At 40.1% G+C, this 26,161-nt stretch overlaps 1 protein-coding gene across 1 annotated transcript; it reads left to right on the top strand.

Moving 5' to 3' along the window:
- The first annotated feature begins 6,176 nt into the window (after window positions 1-6,176).
- oaz1a (ornithine decarboxylase antizyme 1a) lies at window positions 6,177-25,951 on the top strand. The gene is given in 6 exon segments (XM_061888684.1): window positions 6,177-6,382; window positions 14,702-14,768; window positions 14,770-14,856; window positions 20,055-20,233; window positions 25,253-25,338; window positions 25,417-25,951. Coding segments are annotated over 6 exon segments (672 nt in total). The 5' UTR covers window positions 6,177-6,260; the 3' UTR covers window positions 25,548-25,951.
- Window positions 25,952-26,161: the final 210 nt, after the last annotated feature.

Genomic DNA, 26,161 nt, shown 5'->3' with positions numbered 1-26,161 from the left:
AGGGCTGAGGACAGGGAGACCAGGTGAAAACTAATGGGTTGGCATGGAGACGAAAACAAACCAGGAAGTGCAAAAACAGAACCGAATGTCCAAATAACTAAACATAACATGATCATACATGGCAAAAACAAAACATAATCCATAGACGCCACGTCGGGGTGCCCCTGTGCTCAACAAAGAAATATTGCATCCCCCACTTTTCCTGAAATCGTCTTTGCTCATCACTAACCTTTCTCTTCACTGCAGGCTTTGAAAAAGACATGTTTGGGGTTGTGGAATATATTTGCAATTAACCGACGCACGGAGAATAATGTTATTTCCGCAGTGTGTGTCGTTCCGCTTTTCCTCCCTACAGCAACACGGCGGTCGGCGGATAATAGCCGGGAAAGTACCGGGATAGCGAGCGCAAAAAAGTGACTGCTCCGGCGAGTTATCCGGCGTCATATAGAGATATATGTAGTGTTCATCGTGTGAGGCAATGCAAATTAAACAATAAAAAAAACAAATTTTGAATTGGTCCAGGTTATCGGGGACTGTTATTACTGACGGACAGGTGTCGCGGTGTGACTGCAGCCAGGCACCTAAGAAAACCCTCGTCTCCATGGCAACGTCTCTGTCGCTTTCACTCATTGGCTGCTTTTCCACTAATGCAGGGGTAGGCAACCCAGAACGTTGAAAGAGCCATTTTGGACCCAAATAACACAACGTTGTCAAGCGCCTTTCATATGAAACTTGCGGCCCGCACTAACATTAAACTTTCATATTAAGGTGGGGGCCGCAAAATAACGTCTTGCGGGTCGCAATTGGCCCGCATGTCTGAGACCCCTGATGTAAACAGTTGTACTGTATGTAAACAGACGCCATATTGGTCCAGCCATGTACATCCATCCATCCATTTTCTACCGCTTGTCCCTTTTGAGGTCGCAAGGGGTGCTGGAGCCTATCTCAGCTGTTTTGGGTGGAAGGCGGGCTACACCCTGGAAAAGTTGCCACCTCATCGGAGGGCCAACACAGATAGACAGACAACATTTACACTCACATTCACACACTAGGGCCAATTTCTTCCATCCATCCATTTTTCTACTGCTTGTCCCTTTTGGGGTCGCTGGAGCCTATCTCAACTGCATTTGGGCAGAAGGCGGAGTACACCCTGGACAAGTCGCCAACACAGACAGACAACATTCACACTCACATTCACACACTTGGGCCATTTTCATCCATCCATCCATTTTCTACCGTTTGTCCCTTTTGAGATCGCGGGAGGTTGTTGGAGCCTATCTCAGCTGCATTCGGGCGGAAGGCGGTGTACACCCTGGACAAGCCCCCGCCTCATTGCAGGGCCAACACAGATAGACAGACGACATTCACACTCACACACTAGGGCCAATTTCATCCACCCATCCAATTTCTACCGCTTGTCCCTTTTGGGGTCGCTGGAGCCTATCTCAACTGCATTTGGGCGGAAGGCGGCGAACACCCTGGACAAGTCGCCAACACAGATAAACAGACAACATTCACACTCACTTGGGCCAATTTCATCCATCCATCCATCCATTTTATACTGTTTATCCCTTTTTAGATCGCAGGGGGTTGTTGGAGCCTATCTCAGCTGCATTCGGGCGGAAGGCGGTGTACACCCTGGACAAGCCACCGCCTCATCGCAGGGCCAACACAGATAGACAGATGACATTCACACTCACAATCACACACTAGGGCCAATTTCATCCATCCATCCATTTTCTACCGCTTGTCCCTTTTGGAGTCGCGAGGGGTGCTGGAGCCTATCTCAGATGCATTCGGGCAGAAGGCGGGGTACACCCTGGACAAGTCGCCACCAAATCGCAGGGCCAACACAGATGGACAGACAACATTCACACTCACGATCACACACCAGGGCCAATTTCATCCATTCATTTTCTACCGCTTGTCCCTTTTGGGGTCTCTGGGGGTCGCTGGAGCCTATCTCAGCTGCATTCGGGCGGTAGGCGGATTACACCCTGCACAAATTGCTCCTCATCGCAGGGCCAACACAGATAGACAGACAACATTCACACTCACATTCACACACTAAGGCCAATCTCTTGTGGGGGGTGTCCGGTCCAGTGGCCATGGATGAAGAACTGGCTGTCCAGAGTCGGGACCCAGGATGGACCGTTCGCCTGTGTATCGGCTGGGGACATCTCTGCGCTGCTGATCCGCCTCCGCTTGGGATGGTTTCCTGTTGGCTCCACTATGAACGGGACTCTCGCTACTGTGTTGGATCCACTTCGGACTGGACTCTCACGGTTGTGTTGGATCCACTATGGATTGAACTTTCACAGTATCATGTTAGACCTGCTCGACATCCATTGCTTTCGGTCCCCTGGGGGGGGGAAGTGGGGGGGTTGCCCACATATGCGGTCCTCTCCAAGGTTTCTCATAGTCATCATTGTCTCTGTCACCGACGTCCCACTGGGGTGAGTTTTCCTTGCCTTTATGTGGGCTCTACCGAGGATGTCGTTGTGGTTTGTGTTGTGGTTTGTGCAGCCCTTTGAGACACTACTGATTTAGGGCTATATAAATAAACATTGATTGATTGATAGTGTTGCCAATCAACCTTTCCCCTGCAGGAGCATGTTTTTGGCAGTGGGAGGAAGCCGGAGTACCCGGAAAGAACCCACGCAGTCACGGGGAGAACATGCAAACTCCACACAGAAAGATCCCGGTTCGAACCCAGGACTACTAAGGACCTTCGTCTTGTGAGGCACATGCACTAACCCCTCTCACACCGTGCTGCCTGGCATATACAGTAAACACACATTAAAGGCCTACTGAAACCCACTACTACCGACCACGCAGTCTGATAGTTTATATATCAATGATGAAATATTAACATTGCAACACATGCCAATACGGCCTTTTTAGTTTACTAAATTACCATTTTAAATTTCCCGCGGAGTTTCTTGTTGAAAATGTCGCGGATTGATGACGCGTGTTTGTGACGTCTCGGGTTGTAGCAGACATATTTGCCCAGCACCACTTACGGCTAAAAGTTGTCTCTTTTCATCGCATAAATACAAAGTAATTTGGACATCTGTGTTGCTGAATCTTCTGCAATTTGTTCAATTAATAATGGAGACGTCAAATAAGAATGCTGTTGGGGGAAAATGGTGGATTGCAGCTGCCTTTAGCAACCGATACACAGCTGGTGTTTCTTTGCTTGTTGTGAAGCTTTAACACAGAGCGGTCAAGCGAACATGTTTCTCTACGTCAGCCAGCAAGTTTTTGAATGGGAAAATTGTGATATTAAGTCGGCTCTTACCGGAGACATCAGTGGATTATGCGTCCTCCTGCAGTAGCTGTCGAAAAGGCAGCTGGGATCTTGGCTCCTTGGCTTCTCTCAGAGACACTGGCGTTTACCGCAGCCATCCGACTTTCAGGTATGACTTTAGAATCTCACTAAAATACCATTAACACAATAAGCAGATGAGGGATTTTCCAGAATTATCCTAGTAAATGTGTCTAATTACATCTGAAATGCTCACACTGCCGTCGCTTTTGTTGTTGTTGTGTGCTTCACTCTAACTTTCCTCATCCACGAATCTTTCATCCTCGCTCAAATTAATGGGGAAACTGTCGCTTTCTCTGTCTGATTAGCTCTTGCTGATTGAGGCTATGATTACAAACAATGTGAGGATGTGAGGAGCCCTACAACCCGTGACGTCATGCGCACATCGTCTGCTACTTCCGGTACAGGCAAGGCTTTTTTATTAGCGACCAAAAGTTGCAAACTTTATCGTGGATGTTCTCTACTAAATCCTTTCAGCAAAAATATTGCAATATCGCAAAATGATCAAGTATGACACATAGAATGGACCTGCTTTCTCAGTTTGAATAAGAAAATCTCATTTCAGTAGGCCTTTAATGTTAATGTGTGTTTACTGTATACCAGGGGTCACCAACCTTTTTGAAACCAAGAGCTACTTCTTGGGTACTGATTAATGCAAAGGGCTACCAGTTTGATACACACTTAAATAAATTGTCAGGAATAGCCAATTTGCTCAATTTACCTTTAATAAAAAAATCTATATATATATAAAAAAAATGGGTATTTTCTGTCTGTCATTCCGTCGTACATTTTATTTCCTTTTACGGAAGGTTTTTTGTAGAGAAGAAATGATGAAAAAGACACTTAATTGAACGGTTCAAAACAGGAGAAAACACGAAAAAAAATGAAAATAACACTTTGAAACATAGTTTATCTTCAATTTCGACTCTTTAAAATTCAAAATTCAACTGAAAAAAATGAATGGAAAAACAAGCTAATTTGAATCTTTCTGAAAACAATAAAAAATAATTTATGGAACATCATTAGTAATTTTTCCTGATTAAGATTAATTTTAGAATTTTGATGACATGTTTTAAATAGGTTAAAATCCAATCTGCACTTAGTTAGAATATATAACAAATTGGACCAAGCTATATTTCTAACAAAGACAAATCATTATTTCTTCTAGATTTTTCAGAACCATCCCATCCATTTTCTACTGCTAATTCCCTTTTTTGGGGTTGCGGGGGGCGCTGGCGCCTATCTTAGCTACAATCGGGCGGAAGGCGGAGTACACCCTGGACAAGTCACCATTCAGAACAAAAATTTTAAAAGAAATTCAAAAGAATTTGAAATAACATTTAAATTTGATTCTACAGATTTTCTAGATTTGCCAGAATATTTTTATTTTATTTTAATCATAATAAGTTTGAAGAAATATTTCACAAATATTCTTCATCGAAAAAACAGAGGCTGAAATGAAGAATTAAATTAAAATGTATTTATTATTCTTTAAAAAAAAATACTTGAACATTGATTTAAATTGTCAGGAAAGAAGAGGAAGGAATTTCAATCAATCAATCAATCAATGTTTACTTATATAGCCCTAAATCACTAGTGTCTCAAAGGGCTGCACAAACCACTACGACATCCTCGGTAGGCCCACATAAGGGCAAGGAAAAACTCACACCCAGTGGGACGTCGGTGACAATGATGACTATGAGAACCTTGGAGAGGAGGAAAGCAATGGATGTCGAGCGGGTCTAACATGATACTGTGAAAGTTCAATCCATATTGGATCCAACACAGTCGCAAGAGTCCAGTCCAAAGCGGATCCAACACAGCAGCGAGAGTCCCGTTCACAGCGGAGCCAGCAGGAAACCATCCCAAGCGGAGGCGGATCAGCAGCGCAGAGATGTCCCCAGCCGATACACAGGCGAGCAGTACATGGCCACCGGATCGGACCGGACCCCCTCCACAAGGGAGAGTGGGACATAGGAGAAAAAGAAAAGAAACGGCAGATCAACTGGTCTAAAAAGGGAGTCTATTTAAAGGCTAGAGTATACAAATGAGTTTTAAGGTGAGACTTAAATGCTTCTACTGAGGTGGCATGTCAAACTTTTACCGGGAGGGCATTCCAGAGTACTGGAGCCCGAAATGAAAACGCTCTATAGCCCGCAGACTTTTTTTGGGCTTTGGGAATCACTAATAAGCCTATTTAAAATTTAAAAATTAAATTTAAAAGGTAAAAAGGTTTATGTGTTTAAAAATCCTGAAATAATTTTTAAGGTTGTATTTTTTCTCTAAAATGGTCTTGCTGAAAGTTATAAGAAGCAAAGTAAAAACATAAATGAATTTATTTAAACAAGTGAAGACCAAGTCTTTAAAATATTTTCTTGAATTTTCAAATTCTATTTGAGTTTTGTCTCTCTTAGAATTAAAAATGTTGAGCAAAGCGAGACCAGCTGGCTAGTAAATTAATTAAATTTAAAAAAATACAGGCAGCTCACTGGTAAGTGCTGCTATTTGAGCTATTTTTAGAACAGGCCAGTTGGTGACCCCTGCTGTATACAGTAAACACACATCATGGTGGTTGGTGTTTTTGTTTTTTTCATACGATTATATTTATTCTCCGATTGTAATGAGTTTGTTTTTTAACACACAGGTTCGGGAAATGTGTATTTATATAAATGTTGACATTTGGGTTACTGTTAAGTAAAAAACTAACCAAAAAAAACAACAATGTCACGCTGTGTAATTATGTTTGAATGAACATCCTAATTTACGTTTAAATGGAAATGAAAGAAGTGCGTCATCCATCAGCCGGCTCGTCATAATTCGGCGGACACTCCTCCTCACCCAGCCCGGCTTTAGCCAGCCTGCCGCCCGTCAGCGCGATCACAGCGGCCGGAGGGGAGGCAGAGAGAGGCAGCCAAGTGAGGACGCAGTCCGGATGGTTAAATCTAACCTACAGACGATTTTGAATAGTCACTGTTTTGCTAGAGAAAAGGAGAGAAACTTAACCAAGATGCCTGTGATCGAACAGTCCGTTAATAATAAACCGGAAAGTGAAAGGTATGTTTGTCTTTCCTGTCGCTTTCACTCGAGCTAACAAGCTAAGAGCTAGCTGCGGCCTGTCGAAAAGGCGCCGTCTATTTCCTGGAGTGACTCTGGCTATTATGGTTTTTTTTTTACGGCTTACGTAACTCATAGTCCACCATGTTCCATGTATGTCAACTGTTATTTATTTTAATAATAATAATAATAATACTTTTTTTGTTAAATGTGGACGTATTGGTTTTCAAAGCTAAATGTGTACATTATACATGCTAATGAGTGAGGTCAAGTCCAGCATAACGAGTTAAATTGTCACAATTGCTTTTGATGTTATACCATTAAAATTTAAATTTTTTTAACGTGGTGGCGACTTGTCCAGGGTGTACACCGCCTTCCGCCCGATTGTAGCTGAGATAGGCACCTGAGCCCCCCCGCCACCCCAAAGGGAATAAGCGGTAGAAAATGGATGGATGGATGGATTTTTTTTATTAATTCTCTCGAATGTCAGGTGTAAATCGTTGTTTAATGTCGCACTTGTTAGGTTACGTCACAACGCCGCAAAGATGCTCGTACGACCTTCACTGTTCAAGTGAAATGTGAAGGTCTTGAGGGAGAAAACTGCATTTTTTTTCTAAATAAGCTTTTTTTTTTTTTAGCTAATTGATGTGAGAAATTCCAAGCCATTTAATCGAATGTCGCCTGTAATCTCTTGTTATGTATGGCCTGCAAAAAACAAAAAAACATTTCTCTCTCAAATGTATTCTTTAATTATGAAGGTTAATAAAAATATTGACATTGAACAACAACAACAAAAAACAACCTTCTCCCGTCTTAAGGTATTCTAAGCATACAAGATGATAATTACAATGATTTAACTATTCGTTCGTGTTGTATGGAGACTTGTACGGTATTTTTCCATTCCGCCATCTGCTTCGCGATGTCATTAGCCAACATTAAATTACCCTGCTGCAAAGCCACCGGGGGATTAAATTAATCTCTTTTGCAACAGGAAGCTGAATTTAAACTACTTCATTGTATTGTCATTTATTTTATATTTAAGTGTGTGCATGCTGGAATTGGGGGTGAAAAGACTGCAGCCAGGGGCTCAGTAGTAACCTGAATGGCCAGGTGCCGCTTCTTGTCCTGACAAATCCGGGGAAAATGATGTCTTTCAGGTTTTGTGTAGCGGTTGTTGTTGTGAAAGAAGCTTTGGAAATTTCCACTGCAGTGCGACTAAAAGGGGAGGATGGAGGGAGGGGGGTTGATTTTGTGATGTCATATATTGAACATGGAGGCTAATCATTCTCTTTTACTGCTAGTTTGTGAGACAGCAGACTGTTTTTATTTCAGTCGAAAAATTGTATAAATGCTTCAGAATGACGGGCCCCATAAGGTATAAAGTTCTGATTGTGATTCTATTTTTTTTTTTTGACATAAAGTCAATGCAATCTGTTTATGCTGCAGTTTTCAACGGACTCTTGCAAAGATGCTAGTCCAAAGATTTTTTATATGGGGGGAGCTCTTTACTTTTTTAAAGGACCCATGACAAGGACGCTTGTCAAAGATTATCTATTTGACAGGAGTATGTTTTTTTTTAAGCACTTGCTGCAAGAATGCAAGTCAAAAAACATTTTATATGGCAGTAGCACTCTTTTAAGGACATATGACAATTGTTGTAGTCAAAGATCCTCTATATGGCAGGAGCAAGCTTTTAATAAAGAGTCTATAACAAGGATTCTAGTCAAAGATACTCTATATGGCACAAATGCTCTGCTTTGTAAGCATCTATGCTCATCAAATATCCTATATACGTTAGGAATGTGTGTGTGTTTTTTTTTAAAGAGAATGACAATTGTTCTTGTCCAGGGGTGGGCAAACTTTCTGACAATGGGTTTTAAAATTTGACAGAGGGGCCGGCCAGGTGCATTTGTAGGGAGTGTTTGGGACGGATATACTAAAGCATTAAATGTAGTGTGTGCAAACCTCATAGCACAGTAAGAACACTACAACCCAATTTATTAACTGTCTTTCAAATGTGAAAAGTAGCCCTTATCAGTTAATAAATTTGTCTCAAGGAATATGCAAGATATTGCATTTACATACTATTTCGCAGATACTGTGAGGAGGAAATGTAAATAGATTAAAATAACACACGTACTGTGATTTATTAAGATTGCGTCTGTTTTTAATAAGTTTCAATCGAAGGTGCAAAGTTAAAGAAATCAACATTTATTGAAAAATGGAATCACTTTCAACATTCAAAACATATTACTACACAACGAAATACTCAAGCTCAATAATATCTACTTGTGTTAAACTCCGCAAAATCATGGATGGATTGTCCTGACCGCGCGCTCTACAAACTCGCTACGGACGCCCTCGCCTTCACGCGCAAACAGTACACGTGTATCGTTGCCAAGCACACAGACATAGGCTGTATTAAATATCCTACCTGCAGCTGAAAATTTAAATTTAAATTAAGAACGATGTGCGGCGTGTTAATTAAGCTACTGTACCGCTGCAGTGCGTAAATGCGCATTGCTCTTAATTAAAAGACGCACTTTTAAACTTTCCATATGCTTTTTTTCATAACACAGCATAAAAACTCACCATTTCAGTGGGAACAGTGTTGTTGGTCTCCCTTTTTTGCCAGTGCATCAAAGTCTGGAGTTAGTTTTGTTGTGGCAATTCTCAGGACAGATCTGAGGTGTTGGTCAGTTAACTTGGATCTGTGATGGGCTTTGTTGATTTTCATGATGCTAAACGTCTGCTCACATACGTAGGTCGAGCCAAACAACACCAGCATCTTCTGCGCCGTCCTCCGGAGGTTTGGAAACGCGGTCTCGCTAAGTGAAGCGTAAAAGTCATTCAGTTTAAGAGACTTGACTTCTTCTTTGAGACGGAGTCAGACTGAAGATCGATCAGTTCCAATTGCAGCTCCTGCGGTGCTGATTCGGGGTCTTGTGACAGGGGACAGGACACCAGTTGAAGTGACTTTTCAATTTTTTCAAAATCACAGAACAGACGGCAAAATTCTCTGTGCAGATCGTCTAGTGATTTGCAGTATTTCTTCGCATTTCGGGCGGCCTCTTTCTGCACGGCTAATGTGGGGAAATGTGCGAAAGATTTGTTTGACATTTGCCTGGAGAACAAAACCAGCTTGGATTTGATTTATATGGCAGGAGAACTCTTTTAAGGACATATGACAATTGTTCGAGTCAAAGATCCTCTATATTGCAGCAGCACTTTATTTTTTTTTTAAGGATCTATAACAAGGATTGTACTCAAATATACTTTATATGGCCAGAGTGCTCTGCTTTGTAAGCATCTATGCTAATCAAAGATCCTGTATACGTTAGGAATGTGTTGTGTTTTTAAAGATCTATGACCAACGTACGGCCTGCGGGCCAGATTAATCCCGCGAACAGGTTTTTTCCGGGCCGGGCGTGAGTTTGCCAAGTATAAAAATGAGCCAAAATTTTTCAATGCAAGAAACTGCTGTTCTAAACGTGTCCCCAAGATGTCGCAATAGCAATTGTTTTTATCTTTGTAGATATGTAGAAGATATGTACATATTTAAAAAAACAAAACAACAAAGAACACACGTTAGTGCACCAGTCAAGGAAAATGAACAAACTACATAAATAACATCTTGTAATTTGATTTTAATATTTTTTTATCTTGATGGATTGAAAATTAACACCAATGAGTTGACTTATGAACATTGTTACATAATTTATTCAGAAAATATAAATGAGGGAAAATAAATATAGAGTCCTATTAACGGCAACATGTAAGTGTAAAAAAAAAAAAAACCCTTCAGCATTATGTTTTGTACATTTTCAGAACGGGCTTGTTCTATTTCTAAACAAAGAAAACAATCGGAAGTTGTCTTTATTTTTAAGTTATCGTGCCGTGATTTTACCAGTCTGGCCCACTTGGGATTCGATATTTCTCCATGTGGCCCCAGATCTAGAATTAGTTTTACCCCCCTGATCTATGGCAAGTGTGCTAATCACAGATCCTCTATAAGGAAGGCGCGCTCTGCTTTTTAAGAACTTTTGACAAGGATGCTAATCAATGATCCACTATAATCAAGGAGTGCGTCGTTTTTTTAGGTTGTATCGCAATAAAACCCCTGTTCTATGACAGGAACGCATTGACATCTCAGGTTAAATGTTTCAAGGATGCTAATTTATCATCCTCTATTGCAGACGCGTTCATTTTTCAAGGACCTATAATAATTGTCGGTACGTCAGTAGTTTGTTGTTTTTTAAGGACTCATTGCAAGGATGCTAGTCAAATATAATGACATGCTCTTTTTTTTTTTTTAGTTTTTAAAGATCTACTGCCTAAATAAAGCCTTAGCAGAGATCTGCTATTCGACAGAAACACTCAGTTTTTTTTCCCCAAAGACAAACTTGCCGCAAAAAAGTTTGTCAAATATCTTCAATATAACGTGAACCCTTTCCTTTCTGAAGGACTTATCACGATGATGCTAGTCAAAGATTCTCTTTTAGTTAGTTTCAGTTAATTTCAAACATGCAAACAATACAGTTAATGCATCACATATATTCAGTTGTTTCATTAAAGCATGTTTGAAAAGGAGTAGGAAGAAGCAGAGCTTATTTAATCCTACCCCTTTTCCTATTATGGCAGTTGTATTCCATTTCTTTGTTCTCTGTATCAGAACAGTGCATAAATAAATAAATAAACCATAAGTAAGTAAACAAATATTAAATAAATAAATAAATATCAGATATACAAACGTATACACAAGAATTAATAATAAAACACATGGTTAAGTCATTTATGGTTCACCAAGATTTCATTTATTTCAGGCCATGACATAAAAAAAGTACAAGGTAGACAACACATAAAAATATGAATTAATATAATGCAAAAAGGTAATGTACAGTATGTAAGCATGATGATCCAGTTATGCTTAAAAGGGAGTGAGAAGAAGAAAACTCATTTAATCCCACCCCCAGTTTTCCATTCAGTGATTAATACATTGAGCTTCACTGTTACTCTGTTGAAGGATTATAATACAAATGTATCATGGTGCCGTTACCACAATAATTGTTATCAGTAATGTAGGAAGAATGAACAATACCAACAATGGCAATGGACAACAGCAATAATGGTAAGGAATCATTCCGCACATGTTAACACTTTGAAACAGAGAACAACAGCAAGTCAAATGAAAGACCCTCATCTCTATATTTGATGAATGAGATTCTCTTTTTTTCTTCAAAAAGGTTCAAGATGTTTATCATACTTGTTCTTTTTTGTACTTTGTGAACACTTGTAGTTGGAACAGTTCAAGCATAATCATATTAGTGCTTTGTTTAATCCATTCCGTAATTTAATTCTACATAAGGATATGATAAAGGTCTGAAGTAAATTAGGTTTTCCTCTGTTGTATTTCTCTTCTTTTGTTGAGAAGAATTGTTGTACATTTTTGGATAGCAGGTTATAGTTTGCTTTGGACATAATTTTAGCTGTTTGCAAATGCACCAAGTCATTGAATTTCAATATTGTTGATTCAATGAAAAAAGGGTTTGTATGTTTTCTACATCCAACATGATGTATTATTCAAATTGATCTTTTTTGTTACACCGTTATTGAATGAAGCTCACATTTGGTATGGTACTTTAAGAACTTACTACACAGATGATTGTCAAATATCCTATCCAGGGTTTTCCCTAAACTGCCACGATACCTGTGGCGGTGGGGTTATGGGCATGGTCACAATGACATCATTGAGTAATTTGCATAATGTGCTATGATATTATTTTCTTTAAGAAGGCTAAAAATGTAAACATACATTTAAAACAAATCTTGTTTTTTATTAATTAGTATTAACATATATTTAATCGTTTTGTCTTATTTACAACTGTTGCTGCATTTTGTACAAGGTACTTGAGATTTTTTCAAGTGTTTTCAGTCTTTTAATGGGTTGTTTTTAATTAAAAACCACTACCAACACATCTAGCATCTTCTGGTGTTATTATAGAACATACTCTTGTTTAGAGAGACTACGTTTGTCCGTCCATGTCCTTGACTAAATAATCTGCAGCGAGCATGACGTCATAGTTCTACATAGCATAGTTTTACTTTCTCTTTTTAAAAGCCGCCACTGTCCTCTTAGTATTTGCACGCGGGGGAATATCTGCGACATATATTAAAATGGCTGACAACGCTCCAGACAATAGTGTGCATTTTCTTTACATCCGGTTTAGGTAGGGCGCTTTTCGAACAAAGTCTTTTTTTGGTGGTCATGTTTTCAGTACATCGCTTGTCAATTTTGTGCAAATAATAGACTATTTATATCAATTCATACTGTAACGACTAGCTAATGGTTCATGTTCGTGCGGTTTGGATTTGATGTCAGTTGTTGCCATGTTTACAAACACACCGTCCATGCCTGAAAGGTGAGCGGCTGAGAATGAGGAAGTGTTGTTGTGTGTCTGGCGGGGAAGCGGAAACTCAAGTACACAAAAGTGTTTTCCTGGGAGGGAAATAAAACCTGTTGGAATTGTGCCATTGTTGATCATAAGATTGGTAATAAAAGTTAAAAATAGTGTCAGACTTTGTGTTATTTCTTCTGGGGACTACAATATATTGTATTACTTTAATTCGTTTTCAAGTAATAAAAAAGCCTTTATTTTCGAGGTGTGGCGGTAAAAATGCCGTGGCGGCGCAGCACATTCAATTACATTAAGGGGAAACCATGCTATGTGTTATAAATGCTCTGCTGCTGGTAATGCGAAAACACCAGCCTGTGTACGACAGGAACTATTTGCTGTATATAAGAGCCTATTACAAATAACTAGTCAAAGATACTGTTTCTCAGGACCTGCTGCAAAAACTGAAGTCAGAGTTTTTTCCTCACTTTTGACTGCTCCTTTTATTAGAAAAATTTAGCCTACGATGGCGCTTGCATACATTGTGACATCAATGGAAGCTCCAGTATCACCAATCATATGATCTGCACTGCTTGGTCATCCAAATACTCTGTCTTGGTTTCACACTGCTGCTCCACATGTAACACATCGGTGTCATTGACGCAAGTGTGGGGTTGCTGTAGCAGCACTCATGTTAATTTGATAAATGGGACTGCACACACACACACACACACAGACCAAACTGAGTATAAAACATAGCTAGCTGGTCGTCCTCCACTGCCATAAACTCCAAGCAACCTCGTTTCTGCGTGACTGAACTTGGCAAATGTTAAACAAACATTCTCCTTTGTTTGTTTTTAAACCGCTTCCTGTCATCAGTGATGTGATAAACTACCAAAGCCAAGACACACAAGTATGTTTTTTTAGGACCATGTGTAGGCCTGGGCCGATGACAAACTTTGCTCGACGATATATCTACAAATTATTGCTGATAAATGATATTGTCATTTTTGTGAGACCAAATTAACCACTGATGTAATAACAATGCATGTAATGATTAAAATGCAATGTATTTCTTGTATATTTTAACATTGGAATTGGAATGTAAACTTTTAAGTCTCCAATTTAAATTAAACAAATAATAATAAAATATACGTTGTGGGTTAGCAAAATGTTGCACTTGAATAAAAATCACAACCAAAAGCAACATATGGTTATTTAAATTGTGGTGTACATTTTAGCTCGTTTATTATTTTCATTTGATATAAATTTGTTCGTTAAATACAATATATAGAATTGTGTCCTGTCATTTAGCTTTCTGTTAATGCTATATGATACTGTGAATGTTTCAAAAGTAGTTGTAAATGGGGATTGAACATGGTCAATTGCTTTTTTTAAAGCCGTGGTTAATATCGGTAAAGATTGCAATCATTTGACAGCCCTACCTAAAAATGGCATCATAACTCCTCCGATGTTTGCTAAAATCTTTTGAGACTGGTGCATGTGACCGATAGGAAGAAATGCTGTGGCTCGCTCAGGAGAAGTTGTTAATTTGCATGTATAAATTTCTAAAATATAACTCGACGTCTCAACTCTTACTCCAAACTTTGTCACGGGAAAATGGCGTGTTATATTCCTGTCTAGGGCCATAATAATAAACTATAGCTCTCTGAATCTAGATCGTATTTGGCAAGTGTACTGTATAATTATGTTGTTTTTGTCAGCAGCTATGTGATACTCTTTTATATTTTCTAAATGGTGGCCAGTCACTGATTAAACTGAATATGATTGTAAAAGAATTGGTAAATGTTTGACTTCCCAAATGAGTCACTTAGCAGTAAAAGGGGCACCAAGTCTGCCGATTTAAAATCAATTTTATTTTGTTCCACTCTGCGAGGGCTTCATGTGTGCTGCTTTCTCCTTGCAGTATCTCCAATCCCAGGAGGTGCTCCCGCTGTTGCAGTAACCCGTGTCCGGGGCCTCTGTGGTGCTCCTGATGCCCCTCACCCACCCCTGAAGATCCCAGGTGGGCGAGGGAATGACCAGCGGGATCGCAATCTTTCAGCTAAGCTATTCTACTCAGTGAGTTGGCACTACTCTTCCTGCAAAGTATACTGTAACATTGTCAGTTTTCAAAGAGCATTTTTTTGGGCAACTATACAATACAACTCGCCTTTGACAATTGTCAAAGATCTTATAGACACTACTTTTTTGGTGCTGTTTTTAGGACCTATTGCAAAAACTAGTCAAAGATCCTCTATAATAGTGTTTTTTGTATAGATATATTAAAAATATATCTGTTTCCCAGATGTAATCGTTATGGGCCTCAGCGGTACTCAGGTGTAATACATATTTTTACCACACAGAAAAAGTCTGGTTTCTTAAGCACAAAAATTACGACTAAAGTGGTGAAGCTGTATTTTTATTTACACTTTAATCATTCATAATTTATTTTATTTATTTTAGCACAACGTAATTGTACTTTTTGGGCAATTATTTGAGTCCCTTTTTTATGCAGTATATTTGATGAGTATTTATTTTTCTAACCAGCCTGACCTAAGGATTATTTGTTGAATAAAGAATAATCTTTGCGATTAACGCATGGTTATATCATTGGACAAGGTTGTAAACTAAGTAGGTTAGATTGCATACGATTAAAACCAAGAGTAAGACGACTGATTCAGTTTTAATATTTAATGAATATATATATATATATATATATATATATATGTCTATATATATATCTATATCTATATATATATATATAGATATAGATATATATATAGATATATTAATAGGCCCTGCGATGTGGTGGCGACTTGTCCAGGGTGTACCCCGCCCTCCGCCCGATTGTAGCTGAGATAGGCACCAGCGACCCCGAAAGGGAATAAGCGGTAGAAAATGGAAAATGGTTATATTAATATATCTATATATATAATATATACGCCGTGGTGAAGTTGGGAGAGTGGCTGTGCCAGCAACGTCAGGGTTCCTGGTTCAATCCCCCACCTTCTACCTGCTTAGTCATTTCCGTTGTGTCCTTGAGCAAGACACCTGACCCTTGCTCCTGATGGGTCCTGGTTAGTGCTTTGCATGGCAGCTGTCGCCACAAGTGTGTGAACGTGTGTGTGAATGGGCGAATGTAGAAATAGTGTCAAAGCGCTTTGAGTTCCTTAAAAAGGTAGAAAAGCGCTATACAAGTATACCCCATTTACCATTCTATTTGAGTGGGCCTCAAGGTCAAAACATTTTAAGAACCCCTGCCCTATATGGCTGCAGTGCTGTGTTGTTTTTGACCTTTTGGAGCAGTGGTTAGTTCTCATACATCACAATAAGAAGGTCCTGGGTTCAATTCCCAGACTGTTCTTTTTGTGTTGAATTTGCATGTTCTCCCCTTGACTGCATGGGTCATGACTTCGGCTTCCTCCCACTTCCAAAAACATGCACCTGGGCATAGGTGCGAATGTTGTCTATCTGTGTTGGCCCTGCGAGGAGGTGGAGACTTGTCCAGGGTGTGCAATGCCTTCCGACCGAGTACAGCTGGGATAGGCTTTTTTTTAATACACTAACGGCTTAGCCATTCCTTTTCCACTTTCCAACAAAATGATAATAATACTTGGAAGAAACCCGTTGGCGAGGATTAGTACTTTAATTCGTTACAACTAGGGACGGCGTGGCGCAGGGGGAGAGTGGCCGTGCGCAACCCGAGGGCCCCTGGTTCAAATCCCATCTAGTACCAACCTCGTCACGTCCGTTGTGTCCTGAGCAAGACACTTCACCCTTGCTCCTGATGGGTGCTGGTTGGCGCCTTGCATGGCAGCTCCCTCCATCAGTGTGTGAATGTGTGTGTGAATGGGTAAATGTGGAAGTAGTGTCAAAGCGCTTTGAGTACCTTGAAGGTAGAAAAGCGCTATACAAGTACAACCCATTTATCATTTATTTACCTTCCTCTCAAATTTAATCCAGTGTTTTGGCAAGAAAAGCTGCCCCCTGGAGTTCACGAATGCACCCCCTGCATGTTGTGTCTCCAGTCTCTACAAACTAGTCAAAAGACTCAGTAGAAGTAATGTGAAAACTGCGGTCAAAATGAACACTGGACTCCTAAAAGTTAAAAGAACTGCTGCACAAAAACAAAGATCCTATTTACTTCAGCAGTCGGTTAGGCATTGTATGTATTTGGACAATTCAGTTATTGATTCCGATTCTTTACAGGGGAATTGCCCTGTTTTTTTTGCCTATCATTTACAATCTTTTGTGAGACATGTTTTCCTTTCAGCTAAAAAAGGAGGTAATGGGCGTCGTTCTATTCCGCCAATAAAGCGTTCTAAAAACCTCCAATAACCGCCATCATTTTATTTTATACAGTACATGCTGTAAGTATACGGTATACAGGGGCCGCTCAACAAATTAGAATATGACTAAAACGTTGATTTATTTGAGTATGTTAATTAAAAAAAAGTGAAAACTTCTTTATTGTATACAGTATTTCTGTACTATGGAGCACACCCTCTTAATAGAAAAAAATGTTTTATAAATATTAACCAAACCAGACTGTAAGCTGCAAATGTATTTGTTGTGGAGTGAGTTATTTACACGGAAAGATTTTGTACATGTTTATTTATATAACTTATTTGTTTCCAAAGGGTGTCTGTAACACAACATTGAAACAGCTGATCAAACAAAACAGAAGTCATCGTCATGGACCTCAATAAGTCCACAGTGACGATTTAGTGAATTTACAAAAACTGAAGCAATACAACAAGAATGCCATTGTAAGTTAATAATACAAACAAATACACTTGTAAATGTCTTAGCATGTTAGTTAATGCTAACAACGCTAGCTTGATTACATTACGATAGCGCGTAGACATGTGAATGAAAACATAACTACAGACATCACTCACAGGACGGTTTAGTAAGTACGAATTGTTTGTTATAATGTAAATCTTGTACACGTTGCTTGGATTGATTAATGAAGAATCCATACTAGTTACAGTAGAAAAGCTATGGACGGCTAGAAGATCGAAAAGGATTTTTTACTTCCAGTAGGTTTTACAACCTAGGAAAAAATTAGCGGCTTATAGTCCGGAATTTAAGGTACTTTCATTACATATAAAGTGATATATATATTTTAAGTGTTTATTTATTTAATTTTTTAAAATTATAACTGAAAACTAATGAAAATTCCAAATTCACTATCAAAGAAAAATAGATTATCACTTCTGACAAATAAAAAATTATTTTAGAAATGTTGGCTTGAAGGAAGAATATGAAATTTATGAACATGTGTGGCACTCAATACTTGGTTGAGGTTACATCCATCCATCTTCTTCCGCTTTTCCGAGGTCGGGTCGCGGGGGCAGCAGCCTAAGCAGGGAAGCCCAGTCTTCCTTCTCCCCAGCCACTTCCTCCAGCTCCTCCCAGGGGATGCGTTACCGGGCCAGCCGGGAGACATAGTCTTCCCAACATGTCCTGGGTCTTCCCCATGGCCTCCTACCGGTCGAACGTGCCTGAAACACCTCCCTAGGGAGGTGTTCGGATGGCATCCTGATCATATGCCCAAACCGCCTCATCCAACTCCTCTCAATGTGGAGGAGCAGCGGCTTTAGTTTGAGCTCCTCCCGGATGACAGAGCTTCTCACCCTATCTCTAAGGGAGAGCCCCGCTACCCTGTGGAGGAAGCTCATTTCAGCCGCTTGTACCCGTGATCTTGCCCTTTCGGTCAAAACCCAGAGCTCACGACCATAGGTGAGGATGGGAACTGGTAAATTGAGAGCTTTGCCTTTCGCCTCAGCTCCTTTTTCACCACAACGGATTGATACAGCATCCGCATTACTGAAGACGCCGCACCGATCCGCCCGTTGACCTCACAATCCACTCTTCCCTCACTCGTGAACAAGACTCCGAGGTATTTTAACTCCTCCACTTAGGTTGAGGTTCGTTTTGCGTGAATTACTGCAGCAACACGGCGTGACATGGAATCGATCAGTCTGTGGAACTCCTCAGTTGATACGAGAGACCATGTTACTCTGATAGTGGCCTTCAGCTCTTCTGCATTGTTGGGTTTGGTATTTTGCATTTTCCTCTTAATACCCCATAGATTTTGTTTGGGGTTGAGGTCAGGCGAGTTTACGGGCCAATTATGGACAGGGATACCATGGTTCTCAAACCGGGTACTGGTAGTTTTAGGCAATGTGTGCAGGTGCCAAGTCCTGTTGGAAAATGAAATCTGCATTTCGATAAAGTTGGTCAGCAGCAGAAAGCATGACATGCTCTCAAACCTCACAGTAAACTGCTGGACCATGGACCACAGTGGACCAACACCAACAGATGACCTGGCACCCCAAACTTAACAACAACGGTTCCACAGTCAGTCACGGTTCAAGTTTCCACCCAAACCAATCAGTGAAGGTTATCATTTAGAAATAACTTTTAGCTGGTCAAAGGCGAGAGAGCATCTTATCAGCTCAGTATGCAGCATAAGTTAGTTAACCCTCTGTGATTAATGCGCCGCTAAAAGTAGGCCCTTATCGTTATTGGTTATAATAACAATATTGCTAATACGTGGTTAATAATATTCAGGTCACAAAATGTAATTGGAGTATTGTTGGTGCTTTTTGAATGTTTTTTAGTGGGTTTTTAAAAGATTTGAAGGGGTGTGAATACTTTTTCTACCCACTGGGTATACCCTGTAAATATAAATCCTTTGAACTTCAATATACAGTACTGTAAATGTTTGGAAGTTTCACTTTATTTTTGAAAACCCCATAACAACATTTACCCAAAACCTCTTATTTGTTAGGGATTGGGATGTTGTGATACTGATCATAGGTAAAATCGGCCGATACCAATCACGTGTTGTATTATTGGTGAGTTCTATTGACAGTGTAACAATATCAACGCAATATTTTAAGTATTTTCTTATTATTTTGTATTACTTTATTGTGTTTGAGGAAAAAGTTAGTTTGATAATCGAGTAATCGATCGATTAGTTTATTTATATATACGGCTAACACATACTTTAAAGCCAAAATGCGTTTTTATGGGAAAATAGTTGAAATTAACAATAAACTTTGTATTTTTGTAATAAATGCATGTCATGATTGAAATGGAAACTTCTAAAGCATTGTGTGTTTGCCTACTTGCTTGTGAAATGATGACTAAATCCAGAAGATGCCCATTAAGATACACTGTGGTCATCTACAACCAACTGTGACTTTGCTATTTTTTTTGTCTTGTTCCTTTTTTACAAACTTTGTGTGGTCTTTCACCCTGCGCAGGATGCTCAGTTGCTGGTTCTTGAGGAGCCACTTCCCCCCGCCACCAGCAGAGTTCGCTTCTTGCTCTTCGAGCCTCGCTTCACCGAAGGCAAGAACTGCGTGTGGAGGGCGGCGCTCAAAGGAGGCAACCTCTATGTTGAAATCCCCCCTGGTGCTTTGCCCGAGGGCAGCAAAGACAGGTAAGTGGGGGGAACTCCTATGTGTGGGGTATACATAGGTCTTACTTTTTGTATGTTTTGGCCTTCAATCTATAAGTTTTAGTTTATATTAATTATATGATAACATACTAAAACTAACTTAGTAGTCTAAAGCCAAATAAAAGACTTTCCCTGGTCAAATCTAACAAAGAACCAATAATGTGTCAATGATTTGGTACAATGTTGCTTTAAAGCACTGGTGTAATGCCACCTTTTTCCACCAGGTGGTCCGATTTAGAGCAGTTGGCCATCCTAGAGTTCAGTGAAGAATATAATCAAAGAGCAGCAACAAATACAGTAAAAAATCCTTACTTTTCTCTGTCAACCAATCACCAGAGAGCATTGTTTCTGGCCGCGCCCTCTGCGTGTGAAACACAGTGTATTAATGAACCCGACAAAATGGGAACTGAAAAGTGGAAGCATCCCAATATTTTACAGTGGAAAAGCGATAAATTGCGTAGCAAACCAATTAGACCACCTAGTGTAAACCAGGCCAAAGCACACAATTGTTCCGACTGTTGCTATGATATGCTGTTATGTAAATCAATGCTGACTAGGAATAGGAACTGACCAAATTCTGTCGGTACTACCGAGTGCCAATTCACGTAAAATCAAGCCGAGCCATATGTACCGTAATTACTGGACCGTAGGGCACACCAGATTATATGGCGCACTGCCGATGATGAATGGTCTATTTTCGATCTATTTTCATATATAAGGCACACCTTCAATGCGGCCTATTATTATTTCATTTTTTCTAAATGGAAAACACTTCCTTGTGGTCTACATAACATGAATTGGTGGTTCTTTGGTCAAAATGTTGCATAGATGATGTTTAACAGATCATTTTCTAGCCGTTTTCTGACAGTCTCTTTCGGATGCGCCGTTTTGTGGGCGGCATTATTTATGTGGTTCACCTTCAGCAGCGTCTTCTCCCCGTCATCTTTGTTGTAGCGGTGTAGCGTGCAAGGACGGGAGTGGAAGAAGTGTCCTTAGATGGGCCTAACTGTTTTAATGACATTCAGACTTTACTTCAATCAATAACGACTCAGCATTTCCGCAAACAATGACAAGGCCGGAAATGTGTCCGGTGATAAAACGTCAAACTGGAACTCTCTAATAACTAAAGTTCCTTGGGTGAATAATGTATAATCAGTACACCGGTATGTTTTAGCGCTTTCTTGGCTAGTTTACTGACCGATATAAGTAAGAACTTTACACTACTTTATATTAGAAATGGCAACAGCGGAGGTTGAATGTCCCATCACAAGAAGATAGAGAAAAAGAAGAAGCTTATCGAGTATATAGAGAAAAAGAAAAGCTTATCAAGTAGATAGAAGAAAAGAAGAAACTTATCGAGTATGGTGTCTGTCTACAAAGGCGGACGCGTGTCATTTTTCAGAATTTATGCAGATCCAAAATACAGATGAGCATAATATCGCGAAACAAAACGCCAGATGATATGCCTTAGATTATACACACACCATAATAATACCTGTATGTTGAAGCACATCAAGTGGTGCGGCTTCATAGCTTACCAAAGTCGTATTAAAACATTTTGATAGATTTTTAAACGCTGTGTGTAATGTTCTATATTTTCAATTTAGCATATAAAATCTTGGTGTTTACTTGAGTTATATTGCAGTTGACACGTATCTCTTATGTGTGACTGCCATCTGCTGGTCACACTTATCATTACACCTTGTACCGAATAAAAAAGCTTCGAGGTGGGTAATCCCAACCAAAATTATTCCTTAGATTAGGCGCACCGGGTATAAGGCGACGGTCGAGTTTTGAGTGAAAAAAATAATTTTAAGTTTGCCTTAAAATCTGGAAAGGGGTTTGATCCCCGGGTTCGGGTATTTCTGTGTGGAGTTTGCATGTTCTCCCCGTGGCTGTGTGGGTTCCTTCTGGGTACTGTGACTTCCTCCCACCTCCAAAGACATGCACCTGGGGATAGGTTGATTGGCAAAACTAAATTGTCCCTAGTGTGTGAATGTTGTCTGTCTGTGTTGGCCCTGTGAGGTGACGACTTGTCCAGGGTGCACCTTGCCTTCTGGCGGAATGCAGCAGGTATAGGCTCCAGCCACGGCCATGACCCTGAGAGGGACTAGCGGTAGAAAATGGACGGGGCGGTGTGACTTGGTTGGTAGAGTGACCGTGCCAGAAACTTGAGGGTTCCAGTTTCGATTCCTGCTTCCGCTATCTTAAGCCATGTCCACACGAACACGGAGAGTTTCAAAAACACACATTTGGGGTTAATCCAATCCAATCCACTTTATTTATATAGCACATTTAAACAACAATAACGTTTCCAAAGTGCTGCACAGCCATGTTAAAAACAATTGTAAAAAAATATAAAAAAAATAATAATAAATAAATTAAATAAAATAAAAAAGTATATATATATATATATTATGCTCCACCAATGACTGAATAAAAACAAAAAATAAATAAATATAAAACCAATAAAAACAATATAAAAACAATTATGATTAAAAACTATTTTAAAGGGTAAAATCAATTAAAACAGTAAAATAGAAATCAAAGTGTATAAAAAAACACAGAGGACAACAGAGAACAGAGGACCACACAACTCACGTAGTGTTAAGAGCCAAAGAATAAAAGTGGGTCTTAAGACGAGACTTAAAACACTCCACTGTGGAAGCAGTTTGAACATGGAGCGGCAGAGTGTTCCAGAGCTTAGGGCCGACCACAGAGAAGGCCCTGTCTCCCCTGGTCTTAAGTCTGGTCTTGGGCACCACGAGCTGGAACTGGCTCTCGGACCTCAGAGCGCGCGCAGGAATGTAAATTTGGATGAGGTCCGAGATATATTGAGGTGCCAGTCCATGTAAAGATTTAAAAACAAACAGCAATGTTTTAAAATCAATTCTAAAATGAACAGGGAGCCAGTGCAAACTCTGAAGAATTGGGGTTATATGCTGGCGTTTCCTGGCCCCTGTTAAAAGTCGTGCTGCCGCGTTCTGGACTAACTGCAACCGGGAGAGAGCTTTTTGGCCAATGCCAGCATAAAGTGCATTGCAGTAGTCCAGGCGACTTGAAATAAAAGCATGCACGACTTGTTCAAAAAGGTTAAAAGATAAAAACGGTTTAACCTTTACTAAAAGACGAAGGTGATAAAAAAACGATTTTAAAACGCCATTGACTTGTTTGTCTAGTTTAAAATCGCTGTGTATAGTGACGCCAAGGCTGGTGACTTTGGGACGCACATCATTTTGCAATGGTCCCAAGTCAGTGAGGGCCGGACCAAAAACTAAAATTTCCGTTTTTCCCTCATTCATTATTAAAAAATTCTGGGCTAACCAAGCCTTGACGTCACATAGACAGTTAAGAAGGGGTGTCAGGGGGCCGTGGCTTTTTGAAATCGGCATATAAATTTGGCAGTCATCTGCATAAAAGTGATAAAACACTCCATGTTTCTTAAAAATATCTCCAAGAGGGAGGAGATAAAGAGCGAACAGGATGGGGCCTAAAATAGATCCCTGGGGGACACCACAGTAAACAATCTCCATCCACACGTGTAGTTTCAAAAGTGTCTCTGTCTACACACAAACGCATACACCTGCTGTCAGGCACATTTTGTCCAATCAGAAGCCTGGAAAATGCAGCAATAGTTGACTTAGTGGCATTACACATCCTTTTATGTTTATTTTGATATACATTGGACGTACAATGACATGTACATTACCTTTAAAACGAGCCTGCGCCTAGACAGAACCCTGAGAACATTATTAAAGAGCGAATGCACGCCTTTGCTGCTGAAACCGAACACTCACATGGTGATGTGAAGTGTACATTATTTCTAAAATCAGCACGCACTAACAAAACCCTTTTGCATGTTTAAGGGAATCATAAAGCATTTAATCATGGATATGGTACATGTGCAATGAAGTGTGTATTGTCTTTAACATTAGTACACACAAGGAGGACGCTACATGTTTTTTTTTTTTAAGTTGCTTGGTTGCTTTTTACGCACGAGGACGTACATCAACAAAAATGGAAGCAAGACAAGTAAGTTAACTTCATGATTTGTCATTAAATAAGGACTAAAACATAAGATAATGATTAGATTAGATTTAGGTTTATTGGTTGGGGAAATTCATTTTCACTGCCGTACATTTAAACATATGGACATTACACATCACAAAACAAAAATAACAAGAAGACATCATACATGACCGACACATTTACAGGCTTTATCAGACGGGTGGGCTGGGCCTGCTGTTAAGGGCGACTACAGCTGCAGGGATAAGGCTTTTCCTGAGGCGGGCCCTCCGGAATTTGATGGTTCTGTACCTGCGCCCTGATGGTAGTGGGATTATGTATTTGTGTAGTGGGTGACTGATATCCTGGACTATTGTGTTGCACCTTTCTTATGAAACAGAGCAAAGTCTTGCTTGTCAAAGTTGTCCGGTCAGGTGGAGGTTCCACAGCGATCGTATCCTAAACCGAGCCACTGGGAGTATCTCAAAGCCCTTTTTGATGTGTCTTTTTTTAATAATGTCGAGTGAAAATAGTAGCATGTTTACGTTCAAACATACATTAAGTCCTCCTATAGTGTGTTTAAAGGCAGCAGGGCAGTGTTGTTGAGCTCTGGAAATGACAGCGCACAACCGTGACGTCACCCATAGTCTCCGCGGAGAGTTTTGGATCTCTACACCTTGGCCAGCTTTTTCAAACGTCTGCGTTTTTAAAGACAAAATATGCATTTGCGTGTGGACAAGAGGCCTAAACACAAAGATAAGTATGCCTTCATTAAGTACCCGTGTTTGGATGGACATGGCCTTAGTCATTGCCGTTGTGTCCTTGAGCAAGACCCTTTACCCACACTTGTTTAAACTTAGCTTAAAGATATCGATAATGGATTTCCCTATGTATAGCGCTTTGAGTCTCTTGACAAAAAGCGCTATATAAATACATATATTCACTTCACTGCCATGAAGTGTTTTAACTGCCCGCCGAACATGTTTTTCTTTCCAGTTTTGCTCTCGTGCTGGAGTTCGCAGAAGAGCAGCTGCAAGGCGACCACGTGTTCATTTGTTTCCACAAGAGCCGTGACGATCGAGGTAAAGTGTCCCCAACTTTGCTAGGAGAAGCACTTAGTGGTCTGCGGTCTTTAGTGACATTTGTGTGTCCGTTCTCAGCATCCCTGCTGCGCACCTTCAGTTTCCTGGGCTTTGAGATTGTGAGACCGGGTCATCCCCTCGTCCCGTCCCGCCCTGACGCTTTCTTCATGGTTTACAGCATCGAGCGAGACTCCTCAGATGACGATTGAATAAAAATGGGGAGGAAACACACCTGGTCATTCCAGATGTTCCTCTCTCCTCCACTTCACCAATCCACCACCTTTAGTAGACGTAATAATCAAAGCGTGTGACCTGCCTTGTGCTGTGTTTGAGGCCAGGAAAGTCAACAACAAGCACGGGACATGTGGGCCACTGTTGTACTTCCTGTGACCGTCTGCACAGGCTGATTATATTTAAGATTACATTGGAATTTGTTCATCTTACTCTTGGAAGTAGATTTGTTTTCTAGTGATTGTGAGTTGATTCTCCTGTTTATGCTGATTACTTGTTTTTGTTTTCTGTGCGCATGATTTTCATTTGTTGCTTTGGTTGACTTGATAGAAATCTTGCATGTTGAAACTGAACCCATTAAAAGTACTCACTTTACACTGAAGGTTTTGTTTGTGGTCATTTTAGCAGAAATGTGTTTTTGTACTTGGTTTATGAGGGGACAAAGACCAAACATTGTGCTAGTACTTGGTTTAAGAGGGGACAATGAACAACCTGTTTGCTAGTACCTGGTATTAAGAGGAGACAAAGACCAAACAATTTGCTAGTACATGGTATTAAGAGGGGATAAAGACCAAACAATTTGATAGTACTT

The sequence above is a fragment of the Nerophis ophidion genome, linkage group LG26 (assembly GCF_033978795.1).
Source record: "Nerophis ophidion isolate RoL-2023_Sa linkage group LG26, RoL_Noph_v1.0, whole genome shotgun sequence".
Taxonomy (NCBI): domain Eukaryota; kingdom Metazoa; phylum Chordata; class Actinopteri; order Syngnathiformes; family Syngnathidae; genus Nerophis; species Nerophis ophidion.
Note: the sequence above shows the minus strand (reverse complement) of the source record. Positions and strands in the feature narration are given on the sequence as shown.